At 41.0% G+C, this 21,974-nt stretch overlaps 1 protein-coding gene across 1 annotated transcript in view; it reads right to left on the bottom strand.

Moving 5' to 3' along the window:
• Positions 1–21,711, bottom strand: part of ENPP2 (ectonucleotide pyrophosphatase/phosphodiesterase 2) — a 110,029-nt gene extending 88,318 nt beyond the window's left edge. Inside the window, exon 1 of the mRNA XM_069466049.1 lies at positions 21,605–21,711. Coding sequence (XP_069322150.1) covers positions 21,605–21,625 — 21 coding nt within the window. The 5' untranslated portion in view covers positions 21,626–21,711. The remainder of the gene's footprint in view (positions 1–21,604) is intronic.
• Between the last annotated feature and the right edge of the window lie 263 nt (positions 21,712–21,974).

Raw genomic sequence — 21,974 nt, 5'->3', positions numbered from 1 at the left:
TAATCATCAGAGAAATGCAAATCAAAACCACAATGAGATATCACTTAACCCCAGTGAGAATGGCCTTTATCAAAAAAACCCAAAACAACACATGTTGGCGTGGGTGCGGAGAGACAGGAACACTCATACACTGCTGGTGGGACTGCAAACTAGTGCAACCCCTGTGGAAAGCATTATGGAGGTATCTTAAACAGATTCAAGTAGACCTGCCATTTGACCCAACAATCCCATTATTGGGCATATACCCAAAGGAAAAAAGGTCATTCTGCAACAAAGACACATGTACCCGAATGTTTATAGCAGCACAATTCACAATAGCAAAGATGTGGAAGCAACCCAAATGCCCATCAATACATGATTGGATTAGCAAACTGTGGTATATGTATACCATGGAATATTACTCAGCTATAAGGAATGATGAAGATACGACATCTCTATGGTTCTCCTGGAGAGAATTGGAACCCATTATATTAAGTGAAGTATCCCAAGAATGGAAAAACAAGAATCACATGTACTCACCAGAAAATTGGTTTCCCTGAATATCACCTAAATACACATCTGGGAACGACACCAATTGGATATCAGACTGAGGTGGGGGGTGGGGGAGGGGATGGGGGTATGCCTACACAATGAGTGCATTGTGCACCGTTTGGGGAGTGGTAACACTTGAAGGTGCTGACTCGGGAAGGGGGGGTGGGGAAGGGAGGGATATATACCTACATGATGGGTGCAATGCGCACGACCTGGGGAACAGACACGTCTGGAGCTCTGGCTTGGGGGGAAAGGCGGAACAGGAGCAACGTATGTAACCTGAAATTCTGTATCCCCCATAACAAGATGAAAAAAAAAAAAAAAAAAAAAGAAAAATGGATTGTAAAATGGTGCAGCCATTTTGAAAAGAAGTTTGGCAGTTGCTTAAAGTGTTAAATATAGGGTTACCCATATGACCTAGAAATTCCACACTTGTGTATATACCCAAGAGAAATTAAACATACTTCCATATGAAATTTGAATGCAAATGTTCACAGCAGCCTTATCAACTGAAGAATGGATAAACAAAATGAGGTATATACATACGATGGAATATTACCCAGCAATAAAAAGAATGACATCCAGATACATGCTATCACATTATGAACTTTGTAAACATCATGCTAGGTGAGAGAAGCCAGCCACAAAAGCTACATATCATATGATTCCATTTAAATGAAAAATCTAGAATAGGCAAACTCATAGATAAGGAAAGTAGATTCATGGTTGTCAGGTGACAGAAGAGTGACACTATTGAGCATGAGTTTTTGTTTCTGAATGACAAAATGTTCTAAAATTACATAATGGAGATGTTTATACATTTCAATGAATATAATAAAAACCACTGATGTGTGCAGGTTAAAAGAGTGAATTTTATGATATATATATTATGTCTCAAAATTGTATCTCAAAAATAGTTGCTACTTAAAAGAAGAGCTATCGAGATTAGGCCTGTAGAGAAGCAAATGTCAAAGCATCTGGGTCCACAGAAAAGGAACGTTAACCTGGACTTTCAGTTCTCAGGTTTGTGTATTCAAAGTTGTTTTCAGAGTCACCCAAGGCATCCTCTGAACTTGACAATGAGCAGGAGGACTGAAGTGTTTGAGTCATGGTGTGGACCTCTCTTAAACAGCCCCTATGTGATGAAACCCTCTGCATCCCTGAATATAGGAAGGGCTCCTGGGACTTTGTCAGAGCAATTCAGCCCTCTCCCATATCTCTTCCATCACATTTTCTGTTTCATTTTACTTTGAAATAAAACAGTCTAAAAGAGAACCTGGTTCTTGCCTACAGATCTCCAGGGTCTTGAATCTTAATGGCAGAAAACTGTAAACAGAGTTTGTAAGATAGTTGTGGGAATTTAAGAACAATAAAGACTTACATTTGAAGAACACTTCTTTAAAGAAAAAAAAAAGCAACCCTATGAATTAGAGAAATCAAGGCTCACTCATTCTTCTGACTTTGCAATCAAGTAAACCAAAAGTCTGTCCATAAGTAGGATCACAGAGCTAAAGGACCTCTGAATGGGAGATCAGGATAGCTCAAATGGCAGACAGGCATTTGATACATTGTTGAATTATAGGTAGAGTTTTTATTTATTTATTTATTTATTTTTTGAGTAGATAAAGAGGGGAAGGACATTGCAGACAGAGGAAATTCCAGGAGCAAAGACTCAAAAATTTCAAAACAGGTGAAGAGAAAGAGAAAAGCAAGTATGTACACGTGGTACCCTACCTGGCATGGAGCAGACACTCTGTCAAGTGGTAGCAGGTATGTAGTAAATGCTCGCACTTTGCCAGGCAACATACTAGACACATTTACATATATTGCCTCATTTAATAGTCATAAAATCTTTATGGTATTATCAGTGTCAATATATGAGAAAACAACCTCAAATATACCAAACCACTTGCCCAAGTTCAAGTACCTGAGTGGGGGAGTCATCTTTTCTCTGTGTTTCCCAATTACTATTTCAAAACTGGGAAGATCTGAAAGGAATGGGAATTTCAACTCTGCTGGAAGAAACCTGAGTCTATTAAAAGCAGAGGATCTGATAAATGTTTAATGTGTCTTGATATCTGATAATGTTTCTTAATGAGAAGGTAATAGAAGCCACAGATTAACCTCTATCCTAGGCCAACCTTGTTGTGACATAAAAAGAGAATAAGTTGGAAATGAGAAAGTTACCAGAACCTTGGTCATCATAGCCATGACATTTCAAAGTTCCTAAGAGTTCAGAGAGAATGCCGGTCATTATCAGATAATCACCCTAAGCTTTGGAAAACCAGAGTTAAAGAAATTCATGTTATCATAACAGTGATTCAACACAGATTTAGTAAGCACTCACTGCAATATTAGCTAATGCTTACTGAAAGTTTCCCCTTATGCCAAATACTACTTGATATCAGGGACAGTGAGATAAAAGGCATGTTTTAACTGGGAGATGGGGAAGTGTCTTAGTCCACTCAGGCTGCTATAACAAAATATCATAAACTGGGTGGCTAGTATATAACAGAAATTTGTTTCTCACAATTTAGGAGGCTGGGAAGTCCACAATCAAGGCTCCAGCAAGTTTAGTGTCTGGTGAAGGTCCCACTTTCTGGGAGAAATCTGTCTTCTCATTGTAACCTAACATTAAGAAAGGGGCCAGGGTTTCTGTGAGGCCTTTTTTTTTTTTTAGACAGAATCTCACTCTCTTGCCTGGGCTAGAGTGCTGTGGCATCAGCCTAGCTCACAGCAACCTCAAACTCCTGGGCTCAAGCGATCCTCCTGCCTCAGCCTCCCGGGTAGCTGGGACTACAGGCACGTGCCACCATGCATGGCTAATTTTTTCTATTTTTAGTTGTTTGGCTAATTTTCTTTCTATTTATAGTAGAGGCAGGGTCTTGCTCTTGCTCAGGCTGGTCTCGAACTCCTGAGCTCAAGCAATCCTCCCACCTCAGCCTCCCAGAGCTCTAGGATTACAGGCGTGAGCCACTGCGCCCATTCTGTGAGGTCTCTTTTATAATGATACTGAACCATTCATGAAGGCTCCACCCTTATGACCTAATCACCTCTCGCTGGCCCCACTTCCTAATATCATCACCTTGGGAGCTGGAATTTCAATGTATAAATTTGGGGAGGACATAAACATTCAGACCATAGCAGGAAATCAATAGTTTGTTAAAACACATTATCATAGAGTTACGCAGTGGGGGTGGGGGATTACTAAGAATTGCCTCCCTAGATCTCTAGCTCAACCCACTTCCAGCCATTCTTCCTGTCCTGCAGATTTTTTGTAGGATTGATTATAGACACAGTTTATAGACTCTTGCCAACCATCCTCCTGAGAATGTCATTAGAGAGGAATGAGATTTGGACAGCAGAAATCGAGATCCATCTTCCTATCCCTTTTAACTGTTTGTGCAAACAAGATCATAGAAATGATAGGTTTTCCTCAACATCATTTCATATCTATTCTCCAGATTTCTAAGTATCAGGAGACACCTGTGGAGGTGACAGACATGGTACCTTCCTGATTACTGAACTCAGTATTTCAGTGACAGCTAGCTGCCATATACTATATTCCATGACTATAGCAATGAATCAAAGTTCAATCATATCCTGACAGGTTGAAATTAAGAGTTAAAAAAAAGATTTTAGAGAGAGATCAAGATCAATCCATCTGGGATAACTTTCTTGACATAAAATACAAAATTCAGTTATACAACTTCACTAGGAGAGACCAGCATTAATAACAATTCTTGTTAAAGAAAACTGGGAGTTTTTATTACCTGCAAGCATAGAAGCCCATGTTTAACTTCAGTTCTAAATAATCTCATTTTATCATAGGCTCGTTTAATAAATGAGTACTGCCCAGATCAAGGAGAGAAAAGTTTCAGCTGAGCCAACTCCATCTGGATTGCGTTCACCTCCAGATATCTCATTTTAGGAAGTCATTGAGAAACCAGACAGCGCCGAGAGAGGCATGACCAGGATAATGAAGGATTGAATTATCACCCAATCCATTCATTAGTTCACTCATTCATTTGTTCATTTATTCAACTTTCTTTGAGTATCTAGTATCAGGCGCTGGGATGAGGCCTTTGTTCCATGGACCCCACATTTTAGTGGGAAAAGAAATATAATGTCAAATAGCTGATAAATGATAAGGAAAATAGAGCAGAGCAAGAGAACAAAGGAGTAATGGGAGGAACTATTTTCAATTCAGCAGCAACAAAGGTCTCTCCAAAGGGGTGGTGTTTGAACAGAAACCTGGAGGAAATGGAGAAAGAGCCAGGTGTCTTGGAAAAAATAGCAAGTGCAAAGGCCCTGAGGTAGGAGCAGCCCAGTGTGTTCAGGGAAGCCAGTGTAGCTTCAGTGGAGTGAGAGATGAGAGAGCAGTAAGAGATGATGTCAAAGAAGCAATTCGGTGCTGGTTCATGTAGGACCTCACAGGCCATAGTGGAGGCTTCACGTTTCATGTTGGATGCAACGAGAAGCCATTGGAGGGATCTGAGTCAGGCAGTGACATGATACCATTTATATTTCAAAAGGCTCACTCTGACTGCTGTTCAAGGAATGGATATCTAATGAGTACCCCTGTGACTGTGCAGCCTGGACATTTTGCACAGGTGAGGGGAGAAGTTTGGTGTGATTGACTGCCTTAAATATTAGCAGGGCAATGCAAGATGGATGAGTGTTATTTTGCATGCTTCCTCAGGCAAAACTAGACGTTAGAGAGAAGAATGTTTTATCTCATAATAAGAGAGGTAAGGAAATGAATTCTGTTATAAAAAATGAACTCACCGTCACTATTTAAGCAAAGGCTGGGTGATGTTAGTCAGGAATTCTTGTAAAGTAACTAAATGCAGAGGAACCTTGGCTATTCAACGTCTAAGCTCCTTTCCAACTCTAGCCATCTACTATTTTTCTTTCTTCTTTAGAGTCTCTTGGGGAGCTGAGTTCTCTCTGTGTAATGACCAGAGCTGCTCAAATTAAATCAAATAATCAGAATTTTCTGGATAAACCAAAATGAAAGGTAAGGATACTTATACATGCATTGTTCTCACTATTTCATCTCCTGAAGGAAAGAGAGAGAGAGAATTGGCATGCACAATTTAATTTATGCCAATTACAGGGAACGTTTGTCAAGGATAAGCTAAGAAACGAAAACCTTTCACAAAATCCTTTGGTAGATTTAAGCAAAATGAGACGAAGCTATGTACTTCTGGGTTGATCAAGAAGACAGGCATGACTTAAGCTGACCTTACATCACCTCTGCAACACTTACAGGTCTCTCGTAATCCTTTGTAAACAGAGTCACTGCATATTTGAAATCCAATTACCTCATATTGCCACCAGAGTATTATGCAAGAGAATGCAGAAGTTCTGGACCTTACATTGTCCCGCTAAGCTTCTGTTGCTCTTATGAGAGATGTTATACAACTTACTAATTACTATTAATAAAATCCTGGACGTCTGGGCTTGGTTAGAAGCATGACTTGGACACACACTAGCTCTATGGTCTTGACTGAGTTAGAAGTCCTCTCTGGACTTCCATTTCCAGAATGGAAGTGTAAGTAAGAATAATTATAGTACTTCCAGTGTAAGTAAGAATAATTATAGTACCTTCCTCACAGGGTTGCTGTGGGGATTAAATAAAATAATCCATGTAGTATTCATTGTTAATCATAACAGCCACCATACATTGAGCACTTAGAATGTGGCACATATTGCACAGAAATTATCTGCCTGAATTCTCTCCATGATCTTGCAAACTATACATTGGTTTCTCTTTTTTACAGAGGCTCACAGAAGTCTAAGTAACCGATCCAAGTTTACACACCCACAAGGGACAGAGCTATCATTCAAACTCAGTCCTACATAACTAGAGTCTAGCTTCTAGGTATTTCTCGCCATAGTACACTATACTGTGATACATTTAGTTTTATTAGTTTTAAAAGAAACCCTGCCAATCTCTCATTTGAAGGGAAGTTGAGAGGTTTTCTCTAGTTCCTTTAACAATTCAGAAGCAGAACAGATTCTGCAAAGGACAGTTTCTCATTTTGCACCGGCTGCAGGTTGGTGCCATCATACAGATTCTCTTTGTGTCATCTGACTGATGCAGCTGATTTTGTGTCTAAGTTTGGGGCTGAGTAAATCTCGGTCACAGACTTACAGCCTATAGCCTCATGTGACAAAATATTTTGCGAAAGATGATGTTTTACTTCTTTTCCCAGTCTTTCCTCCCTTTCTGCAGCTGTTTCCCTTTCTTCCTGAGAATTGATAAAAATTCTGAAACCATTATTTTTGCAATTAATCTCATGTGACCTTACTATTGACAATGACCCAGTTGTTTCGCCCAGCTACAACACAGTTGATGAAATGCCAGTGCTAAGAACAAGGATCGCCAATTGAGAGAGCCGGGAGCGATCTCCCTGTGTTGGTTCCTCTCATGGCAATCGTCATATTCTAATCATAAAGACACTAAGCACATGAACAACTATGATGTGCCGGAACCTTACCTCTTATAGAACATTTAACATAGGATTTAGCATTCATTCATTTACTTGTTCACTCATTTATGTAGCAAATATTTTATTGAGGACATACTATGTTCCAGGCACTTTTCTAGGCACAAAAGAGTCCAGCAACTAACGAAAGAACCCAAATACCTGCTCACAGAGATTATGTTTTATTGGATGGAAAAAGACACAAATTATATAAATATCAGTTGCTGATAAGAGCTGATAAGGTGAGAATGACGAGGGACTACAATTAGTTCTTGAATCACACAAATAAGGCAGTTGGAATTATCCTATTTTACAGACGAAGAATTTGGATAATTGGCCCAAAGTCACCCCATCAGTGATAAAACAGAAATTTGCTGTATTCTGATATTAAGAATAGTAAATACCACAACGATGATTATAATAGTTACCATCTATTAAGGTAGTTGTAGACTTGCATGTAGTTATATAACCTCATTTCATGAGTGAAGAAATCAAGAGTCAGAAAGATGGAATAATTTGATCAAGGTCAGCAGTAGAGTAAGGATTTAAACCCAGTCTGAATGGTTCAAAGTCCATGATTTTCCCACCACACCATGCCTCCTCTGCTGACTGTTATACTGGAAATTCTTTTTACTAAACTGAAAATTCCTCCAGGACAGGGATTGCATCTCCATCATTTCCTGAAAGTTCTACAGCATCTGGCATAGAGAGTGTTGAACTTCCAGTGTCTGCACCAGCCCTATCCCCCAGGCAGACAGAAATCTAAATATGCAAGAAGATAGCTGCCGATTTGAATTTTCAGATCTTCTCGCCCTCCCTTGGCGTGGGTTGCGACATGTCATTAGCACTGCAGTCAATACTACTCTTAAATACTAGAGTGCCCAGTGGCTTTCAGAGTTCAGGATGCAATGGCAACTTGCTAGCATCAGCCTAACCTCTCCAAAATATCCACATTCCCAACCCAACTTGTGACCTGGACAGACTTGTTTGCCTCTTTATTAGACTCGTGTTTGTCTAGGAATGAAAGGAATCAACAAGTGGGATGTACATGCCCTGCATGTCAATGAGAGCCATACTCCTATGGAGTGAAGGGGGCATTGTGACGAATTTGAAGAGCCTGCTGGACTCTTGCAGCACTACCCCAGCTCCAGTCTAACAATGCTTTTGTCAACATTCCTCAGCATCGGTGCTCACAGCTGCACAATAGGATATGGCATCGTGCATTGACATACACATCGGGGCTAACCCATAGTAAATGATCAGAATGCGTGAAAGAATAAGTGATTCTTTGTCTTATTGTTGTTGAAGTTGCTTTATGGGGACACAACACATTTAACTATAAATGTTTTGAGAGCAAGTTTAATTTTATTTTAGGATTTAGTGAGAAGTAGACAGTTCTTAGAGTCAGGCAAACCTAGGTTCGAGCTTCACTATGCCACTTTACCACTGGTGGACTAAGTCTGGAAATGTAACACCTCAGACGTCTCTGCCCTGCTTTCACCCGGCCCCCAGTTCTCAGCTCAGAGAGAGGCCTTCCCTGACCACCTGGGCCCCCTCCCTCCCAGCCTCCCTCTCTCTCCCTAAGCCTATGCCCTGCAGCACTTACTCAGCTGCCAACATCTGTGCCTCCCCCACTGGACTGCAAGCTCCCTGTCTACATCCCTTCTCCTAAGTCCCCTGAGCCTAGCACTGTGCCTGACACACAGGGATGTTCAACTAACATTGGATGGATAAATTAATGAAGGAAGAGTATGCTGAAGAAAGAGGAAGGAAAATGTGCCCAGAGTGTGGAGGGGTGAGGCAGCTTTACTGTCCAGGGTGGCAGCAGGGCTGCTGAGGCCCTCCTCTCTCCATCCCTCCCCTGCCTGGGCCCCCAAGAATTTTCTAGATTCTAGAAGAGTGCTAAGCCCCAATCCTAAAAAAAAAAAAAAGAAAAAGAAAAAAATTCCATTTTCTCATTCTTGTTCTTAGGCACCCAAAACATGCTGGGAAAAGTGCAAAGCCCTGTGGGTGACATCCACACACATTTTTGCCACTTCATTCAGCAAAGCCTGCAGGCATCCTGGCCGTGACTTTGATTAGTTCATCTTGACTCTCCGATGAATGGTTCATGGACAATGTCTAAAGCCTTCCATTCCCATCCCTCTCGGGGGGACAACTTTATCTCTTAATCTCCTCAAAAGATCAAGGCCATTCTAATACACTTAATAGACACTACATACCGATTTTATTCCTAGTGACGCTATATAGAAAATATGCTTTGGAGGGTGAGGAATAATGGTAAAAACTGATGATTTTTCTTGTTTTTGCCTGAGGAGCAAATCACACATGGAGGTGTTTCTGAGGAAAATTTCTTGTCTAGTATTATTTACGAAGGTCATTTTCTGGCGTCCCTGACTACATTTTTAGTCAGTCTAGAGCCCCTGGGAGTGGATTTGGGGACTATAAACATCAAGTATAACAGTAACAAGAGGCTCGGGGTCCAGCAAGCCCTGGAGGAACATCTTGTAACGTCTCACACCAGGCCTTTCCAAGGCAAACGTGGTCAGGCCAAAGTCGTCTGTGGTAAGAAGCTGGAAAGGCTCCTTTCCTAGCAGTCGTGTCACGAGGAGGGTCACTGTGCTCTGGAAGCTTCCTGGTTGAGGTGTCCTGACAGCCGCCACGGGAGATGCTTTGGTTTGCAACCTTGCCACGCTCTTTCTTTTCACTCCCACAGACTCCGTATTTTGAAAAACATAGTTATTTGAATTAAAAAATAACAAATGTCTTATGGACCACTTGTACTTTCTTTGTAGACATGATTTCATTTAAACCTGGCAACAATCACACAAATAGGTACTATTATTATCTGTAATTTATGGAGGTAGAAACAGAGGAATTAAGTGGAAGACCTGGAACATGAAGCAGTGCGGCTCCAGAGATTGAATACTTAACCGCTGTGCCGTAGCAGGTGCCTTGACTTTGAGTTGGACAGCATTTAATAAGAAATCTCATATTGGTTTCCCCATTGTTCAGTCCATTCAGGGCATATGTAATTAACAATCAGCCTCTTGGATCAGCTGTAGTATGAGCAGAAGCTTTGGACTTCAGCAGACCTTGGTTTGAATTCTAAGTGTTGTGAGACCTTTCTCAAATTACTTAACGTCTTTGGGCCTCCACTTGTTTCATTCTAAAACTGGGAATAACAGCAACTTATTCAAAGGGTAGTTTAGAAAAGATGTAGGCAAAGTTTCTGTAAATGGCCAGAAAATACATATTCTAGGTCTTTGGGGCCATACAGCAATCTGTTACAACTCAACTTGTTGTTGCAGTGTGAAAGTAGCCACAAACAATACGGAAACAAATGGGGCTGGCTCTGCTCCAATAAATTGTATTCACAAAAACAGGTGTGGCAGCTGCACAACAAAGGAAACAATCAACAGAGTACAGAGACAACCTATGGAAATATTCACAGAAAACATTTGCGAACCGTACACCTGATGAGAAGCTAATATCCAAAATATACAAGGAACTCAAACTCAATAAATAGCAAGAAAACAACCTGATTAAAAAATGGACGAAGGAACTGAATACACATTTCTCAAAAGAAGACATACAAAAGGCCAACAGGTGTATGAAAATATGCTCAACATCACTAATCATCAGGGAAGTACAAATTAAAACCACAATGAGATACCACCTCCCACCTGTTAGAATGGCTACTGTCAAAAAGATGAAAGATAACAAGTGCTGGTGAGGATGTAGAAAAAAGGAAACCCTTGTATACTATCAGTAAGAACATAAATAGTTTCAGCCATTAAGGAGGGGGGTTCCAAAAAATTAAAAATGCAACTACCATATGATCTAGCAATCCCACTACTGGGTATATATCCAAAGGGAATGAATTCAGTATGTTGAAGAGAGATCTGCGCTCCTATGTAAATTGCAGCCTTATTCACAATAGCCAAGATATGGAATCAATTTAAGTGTTCATCAAGAGATGAATGGATAAAGAAAATGTGGCATATATATGCAATGGAATACTATTTGGCCCTAAAAAGGGAGATTCTGTCATTTGCAATAACATGAATGAACCTGGAGGACATTATGCTTAGAGAAATAAGCCAGGCACAGAAAGACAAATAGTGCATGATCTTATTTATACATGGAATCTTAAAACAATTGAAATCCTAGAAGCAGAGAGTAGAATAGTGGTTACAGAGGCTGAGAGTATGGGGAATTGGGAGATGATGGTCAAAGAATATGAAATTTTAGTTATACAGGAGGAATAAGTTCTGGAGATCTATTGTAGAGCAGGGTGACTAGTTCACAATAACATATTGTATACTTGAAACTTGCTAAGCGAATGGATTTCAAATGTTCTCATCACCAAAGATAAAGATGTGAGGTGATGGATAGGTTAACTAGCTTATTTTAATCATTCCACAATGTATACACATGTCAAAATATCATGTCATACCTCATAAATATATACAATTTTTCATTTGTCAATTAAATAAATAAATAATATAATAAATGCATAGATAGATAAACAATTTATTTAATGTCTAGACCAGTGTATCTCAAAGTGTGATCCCCAAACCAGCGACAGCGGCATCACCTGGGAACTAGTTAGAAATGCAAATCATCAGCCCACACCAGACCTACTGAATCAGAAGGTGGGGCTGGAGGTGGGGCCCAGCATCAGGTGTTTAAACAAGCCTTCCAGGTGATTCTGATGCAGCTAAAGCTTGTGATTTATGGATCTAGACATTTATTTCTATTTCTAAAGGAGCCCTTTCCTGAATTTGTTTTTTGAACTAGCTTTTCTTTTTTGCTGTCTTTTGTTTGGCAAGTGTAAAATAAAACTTTGACACATGCTTGAAGGGAAAAAAAAAAAAAACAAGTGGGACAACGTTTAGCCTGCAGGCCATAGTTTGCCAACCCCTGGTTTTGAGGATTGCATGAGATAATCCGCTGTGTGTGATCCCTAGAAGACAAGTCATCGAAAATGGTAGTATAATTGTTACAGTTCCAGCATGAGATGACCAGTGCTTTTAAGTTGGGTCAAAAAAACTTCAACCAAAATCATGGAAATTTAACATTGTCAATAATCTCTGAAGCCTTACTTTGGTAATTGCATAATTTTCATAGACTTTTCAAATATTGAAAAATTTTCGACACTCCACCACCAATATTACCTTATAGATAGAGTTGCCAGATATAATACTTTTTTAGTATTTCAACATTGAAAATGTATTAATACTAAAAAAGTATTCATTGTTTATCTAAAATTGAAATTTAACTGGGGCCTCCTAGTGTTTTGTTGTTTTTGTTGTCTATTTTGTTTTTGCTAAATCTGACAACCGTACCTATAGATTTCTATGGTTCCACCATTTGGTAACCACTTGGTTTAATTGCATAACAAGGATAACCCAACACAAGCAACATTTTGTTCTTTCAGGGAGGAAATGAATTGCATTCTTATGGAATTATCCCCAAGGTTAAAAACTAATAACTCCCCTGGGTAGAAGCCACTGAAACACTCTGAGACAACTCATCATGGGTGCCAAGAACAAGCTTAGGTCACCCAAGGAAAAAGTGCAATAATCTTGCATTTGTTCCTGCTGATTAAAGTCAAGCAGATTCCAGGAAAATGTTAGGCACCCCTCATGTCACTATGTTGAATTAATATCTGAATAGTATTAATGATGGAAAAACTCAATTATATCCAAAATGTCCAAAGATTTGCAGTTGGATTTGTCAGCAATCAAACTGTGTACTGGGAAAGCCTGTTTCAGCAGTAAACAAAGCTTCTGAGTGGAGAAGAAATATTCTGTGCACATAAACACAGGGGCCTAAATCAAGGATTCCTGGTAAATATTTGATAATGAAGACATGGGCTGAGTAGACGCCTTCAGGCTTCAGATACATTCCAACAAATGGGCTTATAAAATCATTCTCAAGGAAGTTATAAAAAAGGGGAAATGTGTCTCAGTATGCTACAGTCCACGTCTTTTCAAACTTTAAAGAAGGAAGATGATATTTGATGTGTTCATGAAGATGAAAGGCATTGTGTTTTCATTAAAAGAGCACAGTAGTTATTGTCAGAAGACCCATGTTTGAGTTTTAGCTCTACAACTTACAAGCTATGCAAACTCGAATAATTCGCTTAGTCTCTCTGAACTTCTGTTTCATATCTCTAAAACAGAGATGATTATAATTCCCATGTCAAACACTGTGGTTAGGGTCAAAGGAATAATGGATGCGAAAATGCTTTGCAAACTGTGAAACTGCAAAAAACACTGTCCCTTGTAGTTCCTATGAGCAACAGCAGACTCTCTAGTAACTGGGAAGTGAAATAAAGTTGTATTGAAGGTTACCAGCTGAAACCATGTGAAGGGCATTATGCTCTCAAGCAATGTGGATTAGTTGACCCTACCCGTCATAACAAAGAACCAGGTGGCTTAAACAACAGAAATGTATTGGTTCACATTCTGGAGACTGGAAGTCCAAGATCAAGGTGTCAGTCAGCAGGGTTGATTTCTTCCAAACCCTCTATCGTTGGCTTGTAGAGGGGTTATGTTTTCCCTGTGACTCTTCACATCATCTTTCCTCCAGGTGTGCCCCTGTGTCTAAATTTCTCCTTTGTATAAGGACACCAGTCATATTGGATTAGGACCCATCTTCAGGACCTACTGTGTGAATACCCTCCTGGAGACTCTACCTCCAACTAAGGTCACATTCTGAGATATTAGGGGTCATGACTTCAACATTTTCATTTGGAGGGAATACAATTCAACCCATAACAGTATCTTTCATTTACTCTATTGAAAAGTGACCAAATGGGTTTGCAGTGTTTCCCAATGAAGGCCTGCTTCTCCCTAAATGTTATAAAAAACATTCCACTCTACAGTGAAGACTTTCCTGCTTGTTGGGTCTCTAAGAGGGTAAGTTATTTACTTTAGAATAAAGATTCGGGTCCATGGCCTCATATCTTCTCCAAATACCAAAAGGCCAGGCAATGTTCCTCTTTTCAGAGAATTATCTTTACTCTGTAACAAGCATGTCATCACTTTCCCTTACATTTAGCTTATGAAAAGCAATTTATCGCACATTGATACTCACAGAGTCACTGAAGGTTTTGAATTTCAAACTCAATTCTTTGTTCAAGAAATGTACTTATCAGTTATCAATCAGCTTACAGACTGTTAACACATTTCCAAATCAGACAAGGCAACTTCATTAAATTATAGGACTAGTAAGTCTGTACATACATATAAAATCTTATATATAATAGATATATGTAACATAGTTTAGAAATGATGTTCTTAAAAATAAAATTAGCCTTTTATTAAGCTCATGCTTTCTTAGCAACTCAATATCCTTCTTTCAGTCAATAATTGTCTTGCCATTTTAGAAAATATAAATGTCCCAGAGAGAATGGATGCATGAGGGGTCCATGATCATAGTACTTTTAGTAACATCAAAAAAGTGGAAATAACCTGATGTCCAGGAGGATTTTGCTAAACCAATCATGAGGCAACGATAGATGGGATGCAATGCACCCACTGAAGATCATGTTTTTGAAAAATATATAATGGCATGCGATGATATTCTTGGTACGTTGTTAAATGAAAAGTAGGGTGCAGAAGGGTATGATGATTCCAATTTTAAGACTACATGTACAAAAAGAATATAGAAGTGATATTCACCAAAGTGTTAATATGCTTAAATCTAGATAATGAGACTCTAAACAACTCTTTTGGTTTCTTCTTTGTACTTTCCTTTATTTAATTTTTTCCTACAAAATGCATGTATCACTTATATTATAAAAATATGACTTTTTAAATAAATGAACATTTCCTTCTGAAAGTTTATTGTATTAGACAAAGTACCATTCATTCCACTGTGTTACTGTATTTTTTACAGATCTTAGTACAGGACTTCTGAGAGATGATAACTTAAAAAGGGTTCAGATAAGCATAAAAATAATTATGTACTCAGCAATATAATGTAATCTATCTATAATCTATGTTATGAAAAAGTACTTAATTTAAAAACAAGAAAAAAGGCTTGATGAAGGACTCAGTGTTAGACCTAGGTTAGGACTTGATGAAAAGGTATATTTTCTGTGAGGTATATAGAATGTGGAAAGGAGGGGGATTCCTGACGTAGGAAGTAGCATAAGTAAACAAACTTACAGCGAAATGCCGGCTCTACTCTGAGAGTAACAAATAGTTTAGTATAAGAAGTTCACGGGGCTTCTAAAAGGATGCCAGGGGTTCAGGCAGGAATATCAAGTCAGTGGGTGAATGATCATAATATTTATTGTTCAATCTAAGACCCTCACAAGCATGAAAGCGAGTGCTCTTCCTAGCTACTAGGAAACAGGAGGCATATCCTAGGACCAGACCAGGACCAGGACATATGGCCTCTTGACAAAGAGCTGGATCACAGTAGGCCTTAAATGCCAGGCTCAAATATTTGAACTTCATACACAGAATCTTGGAATCCTGGGGCTGAAAGGAAATCTCAAAGCCCTCCAGCTTTGCCAACGCTATTCCTGCCTCTCTGACTTTTCCAAGAATAGTCATCAAGCCTTTGTTTAAATTTCTCTGTGACAAAGAACTCATTGCCTTGGGACAGCTGTTAGAAAATTCTTCATTGTATTGAGTGGAAATTTATCTTTTTGTATCTCCCATTCAGTTGGCCCAGTCCCGACATCTCAGAGACAAGCACAATGCTGATCTCCCTTCCACGTTAAAGATAGACAGAGAGATACCATGGCCCTCAAAGTCTTTTCTTTTGCAGGTTAAATGTCCTGCACCCATCCGTCCTACAGCATTCCTATAGTTTGTCACCATTCTCTTTATATCTCCTAATTAGCTTTTGAATTAATCAGTTTTTGTCATCTTCCCTGCTACCATCTTGGTTGGGGCCGCCATCTTTCCTTGCTGATGTTACCACAGCACCTCATAAGTGGTCTCTTTCTCATCAACCATTCCTCTAACCCATTGCTCATCCTACAGCCACAGTGATCTTTATAAGACCCAAAACTGACTGTGACTCCTCACTGCTTTACAACCTTCACTGGCTCCTGATTCTCCTAAGGATCAACTACAGCTTCGTGAAGGACAGCTACCTGCAGTTCCAGCCTCAGCCTCCACTCCAGTTTCATTTCTCTCATCCCTTCCCCTCCCCCTTGTGATCCTTCTTTCAGTTCCTTGAACAGCCCTCTTGCCCTCAGTCTTTTGAAGGTATTGACACTTCTGCTTGGAACCCTCTTCCCTCCATCACTTTCACCTTGCTCATCCCTACTTAGCCTTTGGGTCTCAATTTAGACATCACTTCCTATAGGATGTTTATTCTGATCCCAGTAAGTCTGGATTAAATATCCCATCTTTGGTGGTCTCACAGGGACCTAAACTTTCCCTACTAAAGCAAGTATAACATTGAATTAAAATCACCTGGCTTCTCGTCCAACTCCTCTGCTCCATCGTAAACTTCATGAGATCAGGTCTTTTTCAGCACTGTTTTCTTCAACATCTAGCACAGTGGTTGGCACATAGTAAGTGCTCAAGTAATAATAAGAAGAAGAATTGCTAATATATTAACATGTAGCACCCAGAACTAGATACAATTGTTTTAAATGTGGTCTGAATAATTAGGGAATTCAATGACTATCACCTTCTATGTTCTATACTCTAGACCTCTTTTAATAAAACCTAACTTTATTTTAAAAGAAACGTATCACAATTGATTTTAGTGTCAGTTTAAATGCCTAAACCCCCATATGAAGCCACCACTTCTCTGTTTAATCTCCTTCTCCTTCTTCTTCTCCCTCTTTGTCTTCCGCTTCCTCTCTTTCCCATTCCCCTCTCTCATACACACACACACCCCCCAATAATTTGCAATTGACGTTTAGGATCCATGCATAAAACATTTTTTTTGAGACAGTGTCTTTCTGGTGCCCAGGCTAGAGTGCAGTGGCACCATCATAGCTCACTGCAACCTCAAACTCCTGGGCTCAAGCGATCCTCCCTCCTCAGCCTCCTGAGTAGCTGGGACTACAGGCATGCACCACCATGCCTGGCTGATTTTTCTATTTCTTGTAGAAGTGGGGTCTTGCTATGTTGCTCAGGCTACTGTCAATCTCCTGGCCTCAAAAGGTCTTCCTGCCTTGGCCTCCCAAAGTGCTAGGATTACAGGCATGAGCCACTGCACCCAGCCTGACATTTTATATCTGTCTCTGCATATACATACTCAAAAAATAAATATTCAAAATAGACAACAACTTACTGATAATTTTCGAACTCTAATTCTTATGCCTTTTCTCTGAGCAAATGGGATCCTTATGTTATGCCTTCATGCACATCAATGATGTTAAAGAAACAGGAATGAGGACAGAGCACAGTAGCATAACACTAAAGGCATTCATATGTTAATCCATCAATTAATCAGCTCTCTTCCTAAGTGCATTCAACCGAGTCATTAACCCAGCCCATTGCACCCTTCTAATCCACAAGAATATGGCCTTCCTAAAATCAAAGTTTTGAAATGATTGATGTTTATTGAGTATAACTATGTTCCAGGTGCTTTCACACACTTTATTTTAGTTACAACTTCCAATACCTATTATCCTTTTTTTATAGATAATAAAACCATTAGGCAGAAAGTCACACAAGTAGTGATTGCCAGAGCAGGGACATGAACTTAGTTAGGTCCCACAACTCCAAGTTCATGGTCATTAGCACACATTATACTGGGATCCACTCAAAAAAGAAACCATGCATAATTTGATTTGTGCTGGCTTCTACTAATCACCACCTACTCTCCTCTCCCAAATATCCATTGAATTAATTAGTCCTTTGATTATAGATTCCTAACTAGAGGATCATAACAAATCAAAGGAGTTCAAGAGTTGACTTGTATGAACCCCCAAAAGTCTAAACAAAATGCTGTATGTTGTGTATCAAGCATTTTTTCAGAGAAGAGTAGTATGCAACTGAATCTGAAAAGGATCATGGTCTCAAACAGTTTAAGAATAATTTAAAGTTTAAATAACTCCTGATAAAACTCAATCATCATTCACCTCTCTGTCTGGAATTTCAGAATATACACATTTCTTTCTTTAGAAAATCAAAACTTCATTTTTTTAATCTCTAGCATCCCAAAGTCTCCATTGCTCTCTAGAGAGCCCTTACAGCTGCAAGCCCAACCTCCTGGTCCTTGGACCTGTACCAGCTGGTGGCCTGCTGGGCTCCACAACCTGCAGGCCCTCACGTCTGCATCTACGGCCACTCCCCATCTCTCACATCACCACCTGAGCTCCGCCTCCTGTCAGATCAGTGGCAGCTTTAGATTCTCATAGGAGATGGAAACCTGCAGTGAACTGCGCATGTAAAGGATCTGGGTTGCGGGCTCCTTGTGAGAATCTAATGCCTGATGATCTGGGGTGGAGCTGAGGCTGTGATGCTGGTGCTGGGGAGTGGCTGCAAATGTAATAAATGTGGTGCACTTGAATCACTCTGAGGCCATCCGCTGGCCGCCTCCCCATTCTGTGGAAGGATTGTCTTCCATGAAGCTGGTGCCTGGTACCAAAAATGTTGGGGAGAGGTGCCTTATAGACCTCAACCACTGGTCCATTCTGAGCCTCTAGATGTCTTCTCTGGGGCCAGCTTATCAAAAGACTGTCAGAAGCCCACCTACCCAGGCCTTTTCTATACTTGTCCCATGCCAGGTTCTAGCCTGAAGAGGATTCCTTTGCCTTCACAAAGTCAACAGAGGCAAAATTGCAAAAGGCCTTTCTTGCAGCTTTTCCTGGCCTTGGGTAAGATTAGGATAAATGGAAGCAATAGGAGAAGCCCACCATTTGAGATGTGGATTAGAGAGGAAACTGGTAGACCTAGAGACTTGGAGCACTATCGCAAACACCCAGAAAGTCTAAACCTTCCCTTTGTTAAATAAGTAGAAGATTGTATCTGTCCTGATAATCATGGTTGATCTTTATTCTTTACCATATTATATTATAGATGATAATTTCCTGATAGCTTTTATATCTCTGTCATCTAATTCAATGCTTGAATATAATAGTCATTCATAAGAATTGCACAAGAATTCATTGAGCATGGCATCTGGGTCTCTAGAGCATTAGGCTCTAAAGATATTAAGACAAAAAGAGTTGATCCCTACAGACCAATGGGGACAGACAGGTAAAGAGATAGTTAAAACAAAGAATGGTAAGTGCTCTGATAGCAGGAATAAAGGAAGCTCTGGGAGAATATGGGAGGGCCACCTAATCCACTCTGGAGGATGCGGAGCAGATGGTCTGGGTACTTTCCAAGAGGAAGGGGCTTTCAGCTGAGACTTTAAAGAAAAATAGAGGTTAAACACAGACCTAGTAGAAGTATAGGAGCAAAGTTATGTCTAGTAAATACTTTAACATGCCTAAATTTGTATAGAATATGCACAGAATGTGTATAAAATATACAAAAATGGTGCATAAAATGAGGAGAGAGAGTAAGTAGTAAGGTACAAGATCAAAGGGGAAGATGAAATGCAAATTGGGGATAATCTATAAACACCAATATTATTCTTGAAAAATAAAAACAAATCAACTGAAGACTTCTCAAAAAGATCTGCTTGATCATATTTCATTTCAGAAAGACCATTGGACACAGCGTGGAGACAAGATGAGGGCCTGGGGTGGGCAGGACTGGCCCCAGATGAGACTAATGGGAAGTTGTGACCAGAATGGAATTTGAGGGAGTACTGGTCTAAACCACAATAGTGGCAGGGGAAGTAGAGACACAGGTGTGCATAATTGTACTCAGCAGAGAAAGTAGGCAGGGCTTGGTGACTGTCATGGATGAAAGGGAAGAAATCACCTAGGGGATTCTGTTGTGTCTGGCTTGGACAACTGGGGAATGCCATTTAAGCAGTAGAAAAGAGAAGAGGAAAAGCAGGCCTGGGAGAGGGAGGGAGAAGACAAATTTGGTTTTGAACATTTTGGTTTTAGGATGCTCTGTGGGACATCAAAGTGGAGATATTCCATAGAAAAAGCTGATAGAGCCATAGAAAAATTTTTCTACAATTTTTCAAGATGAGAGTAGATGTTGGAGACACCATATGTATGTAGTGGTTGAAGCCATTGGAGTGGATGAGATTATCTAGGGAGATTGCAGGATGTCAAGGAACAAGAGCCAAGGAAGGTAGCAGTGCACACTAACACTATGAATGGAGCCCTGTATGGCATTAAATAGTAACTGAAAAGATCAGAAAGGACCGGGAGATGTGCGGTATCACAGAATCCAGGACAGTCAAAAAAAAAAAGAGAGAGAGAGAGAGGGAAGGACCAACAGTTCAAAATGACACAGAGAAGACTGGCGGAAAAGTTTAAAAAGGCTCTGTGGTTTCACTACAAAGAGGTCTTTGGTGACCTTGACAAAGGTTGGCCTTCAGAGGTGAGGGCAGACGCCGGCTGACAGGGCGTGAAGGAGCAAACGGGTGGTGAAGACCAGGAGGCAGAGAATACCACCCAGTCTTTCAAGGAGTTTGGTGGGACAGTGGAGAATACCGAGGCTGCCTCCGGAGGGGAGAGAGGAAGGTCCACAAATACCTGATGAACGGAAGTGTGGAAAACTTCCTCTGCTCGGTGGAACTGGGTATGTGGTGAATACAAAAACAAATACCAGAACCAGGTTCTCTCTCCGCCCTGCTGAGCACTAGAAAGACTTTTGTTTCCATGCCCTTTATCAGTGAGAACGGCTCTGTGCTTAACCTGTTAAAATGAAACCAGAGCGTGGAAGCCCAGCGATAGCCCAAACCCTTTGACCTGCCGCTGGCCACCCGAACACCAGCCGGCTCGCCACCCCGGCAGACGCTCCCCACCTGCTCTGTTTGCCCTTGGAGATTTCCAAGTCCAGATCAAAAGCACCTATCATGCTCCCTCTATTCTTATCCAAAATTAGCCAGATCCACTTGAAAGGCTTGCTCCAATAGAAAAAGCACAAAGGGCCAGAGACCGGCTGCCGAGGATCGTGCACGTCAATCAACGTCTTCCCTTTGTGGAGCCCGAGAGGGGATCGGCTGTAGAGAAAGGGCTCCCTCCTCCAGGGAGGTGACTCTGTCTCCCGGAGGCAAGTGTAGGAGCCCAGAGAGCATTGCCAAAACAGACGGCTTTAAAACTCCGCATCCCTCTTGCCAAGCCCTTGTCCAACAGGTAATAAACAAGAAGCCAGCCGAGCCGTCTGCCCCCAGGAGGGCAGAGCTCACAGCACCCCGCGCTGGTTACAGCGAAGAGTGTCGTCCACAGCCCCTCTCTGCAAGTTCTACAGGCTGGTTTTCCAGAAACCAGATACAAACTCGATATTTACAAACCCAAACATTCCCTGGCAAAGGAAACTGGAAATTAGTTAAGCTCCGCTCTTGCGCGCCTGGAAACGGCTCCAGCTGAGTGCACGGGAACTCAGCCCAACAGGGACCGTTTTCCGGCAAATCTGGAGGCCTTCTGCAAGGTTTCTCTGCTTGACAGAACAGCAGCTGTGACCCGGGAGCACACGCAATGGAGGACGGAGAGAGAGAGGAGCCTACCGTACCCGATCGGCTTGGCGGGTCATGCTGCGAACTCCTGGGTGCCTGCTCCTGCCCGGGCGCTGCGGACGCGGCCTCGCCTGCGGGCCGGGGACCTGGGAGCTGTGCCCGGGACGGCTGCTGCGGACTGCTCTTGTTTGCACTGGGCTTTTGGGATTTCTCCAATGCAGATGTAGTCAGGGGGCCGCTGTCCCGGGGGACAATGATTCCATTGGAAGCTGGCCTTTGACAAGACACACACATGACCTTTGACTAAAATGGCTTTGGGGAAGGAAAGTGTCCGGAGGCTGAAGACGCGGCGTCCAGGGCAGCCATCGCCTTCCCACCCCCAACAGTGCCTAGTTAATTTTTCATCTTTCAAGGAGAGTCTCTGTG

Source organism: Eulemur rufifrons, chromosome 3 (assembly GCF_041146395.1).
Source record: "Eulemur rufifrons isolate Redbay chromosome 3, OSU_ERuf_1, whole genome shotgun sequence".
Classification (NCBI taxonomy): domain Eukaryota; kingdom Metazoa; phylum Chordata; class Mammalia; order Primates; family Lemuridae; genus Eulemur; species Eulemur rufifrons.
The sequence above is the reverse complement of the archived record's forward strand: the minus strand, read 5'-3'. Positions and strand labels throughout refer to the sequence as shown.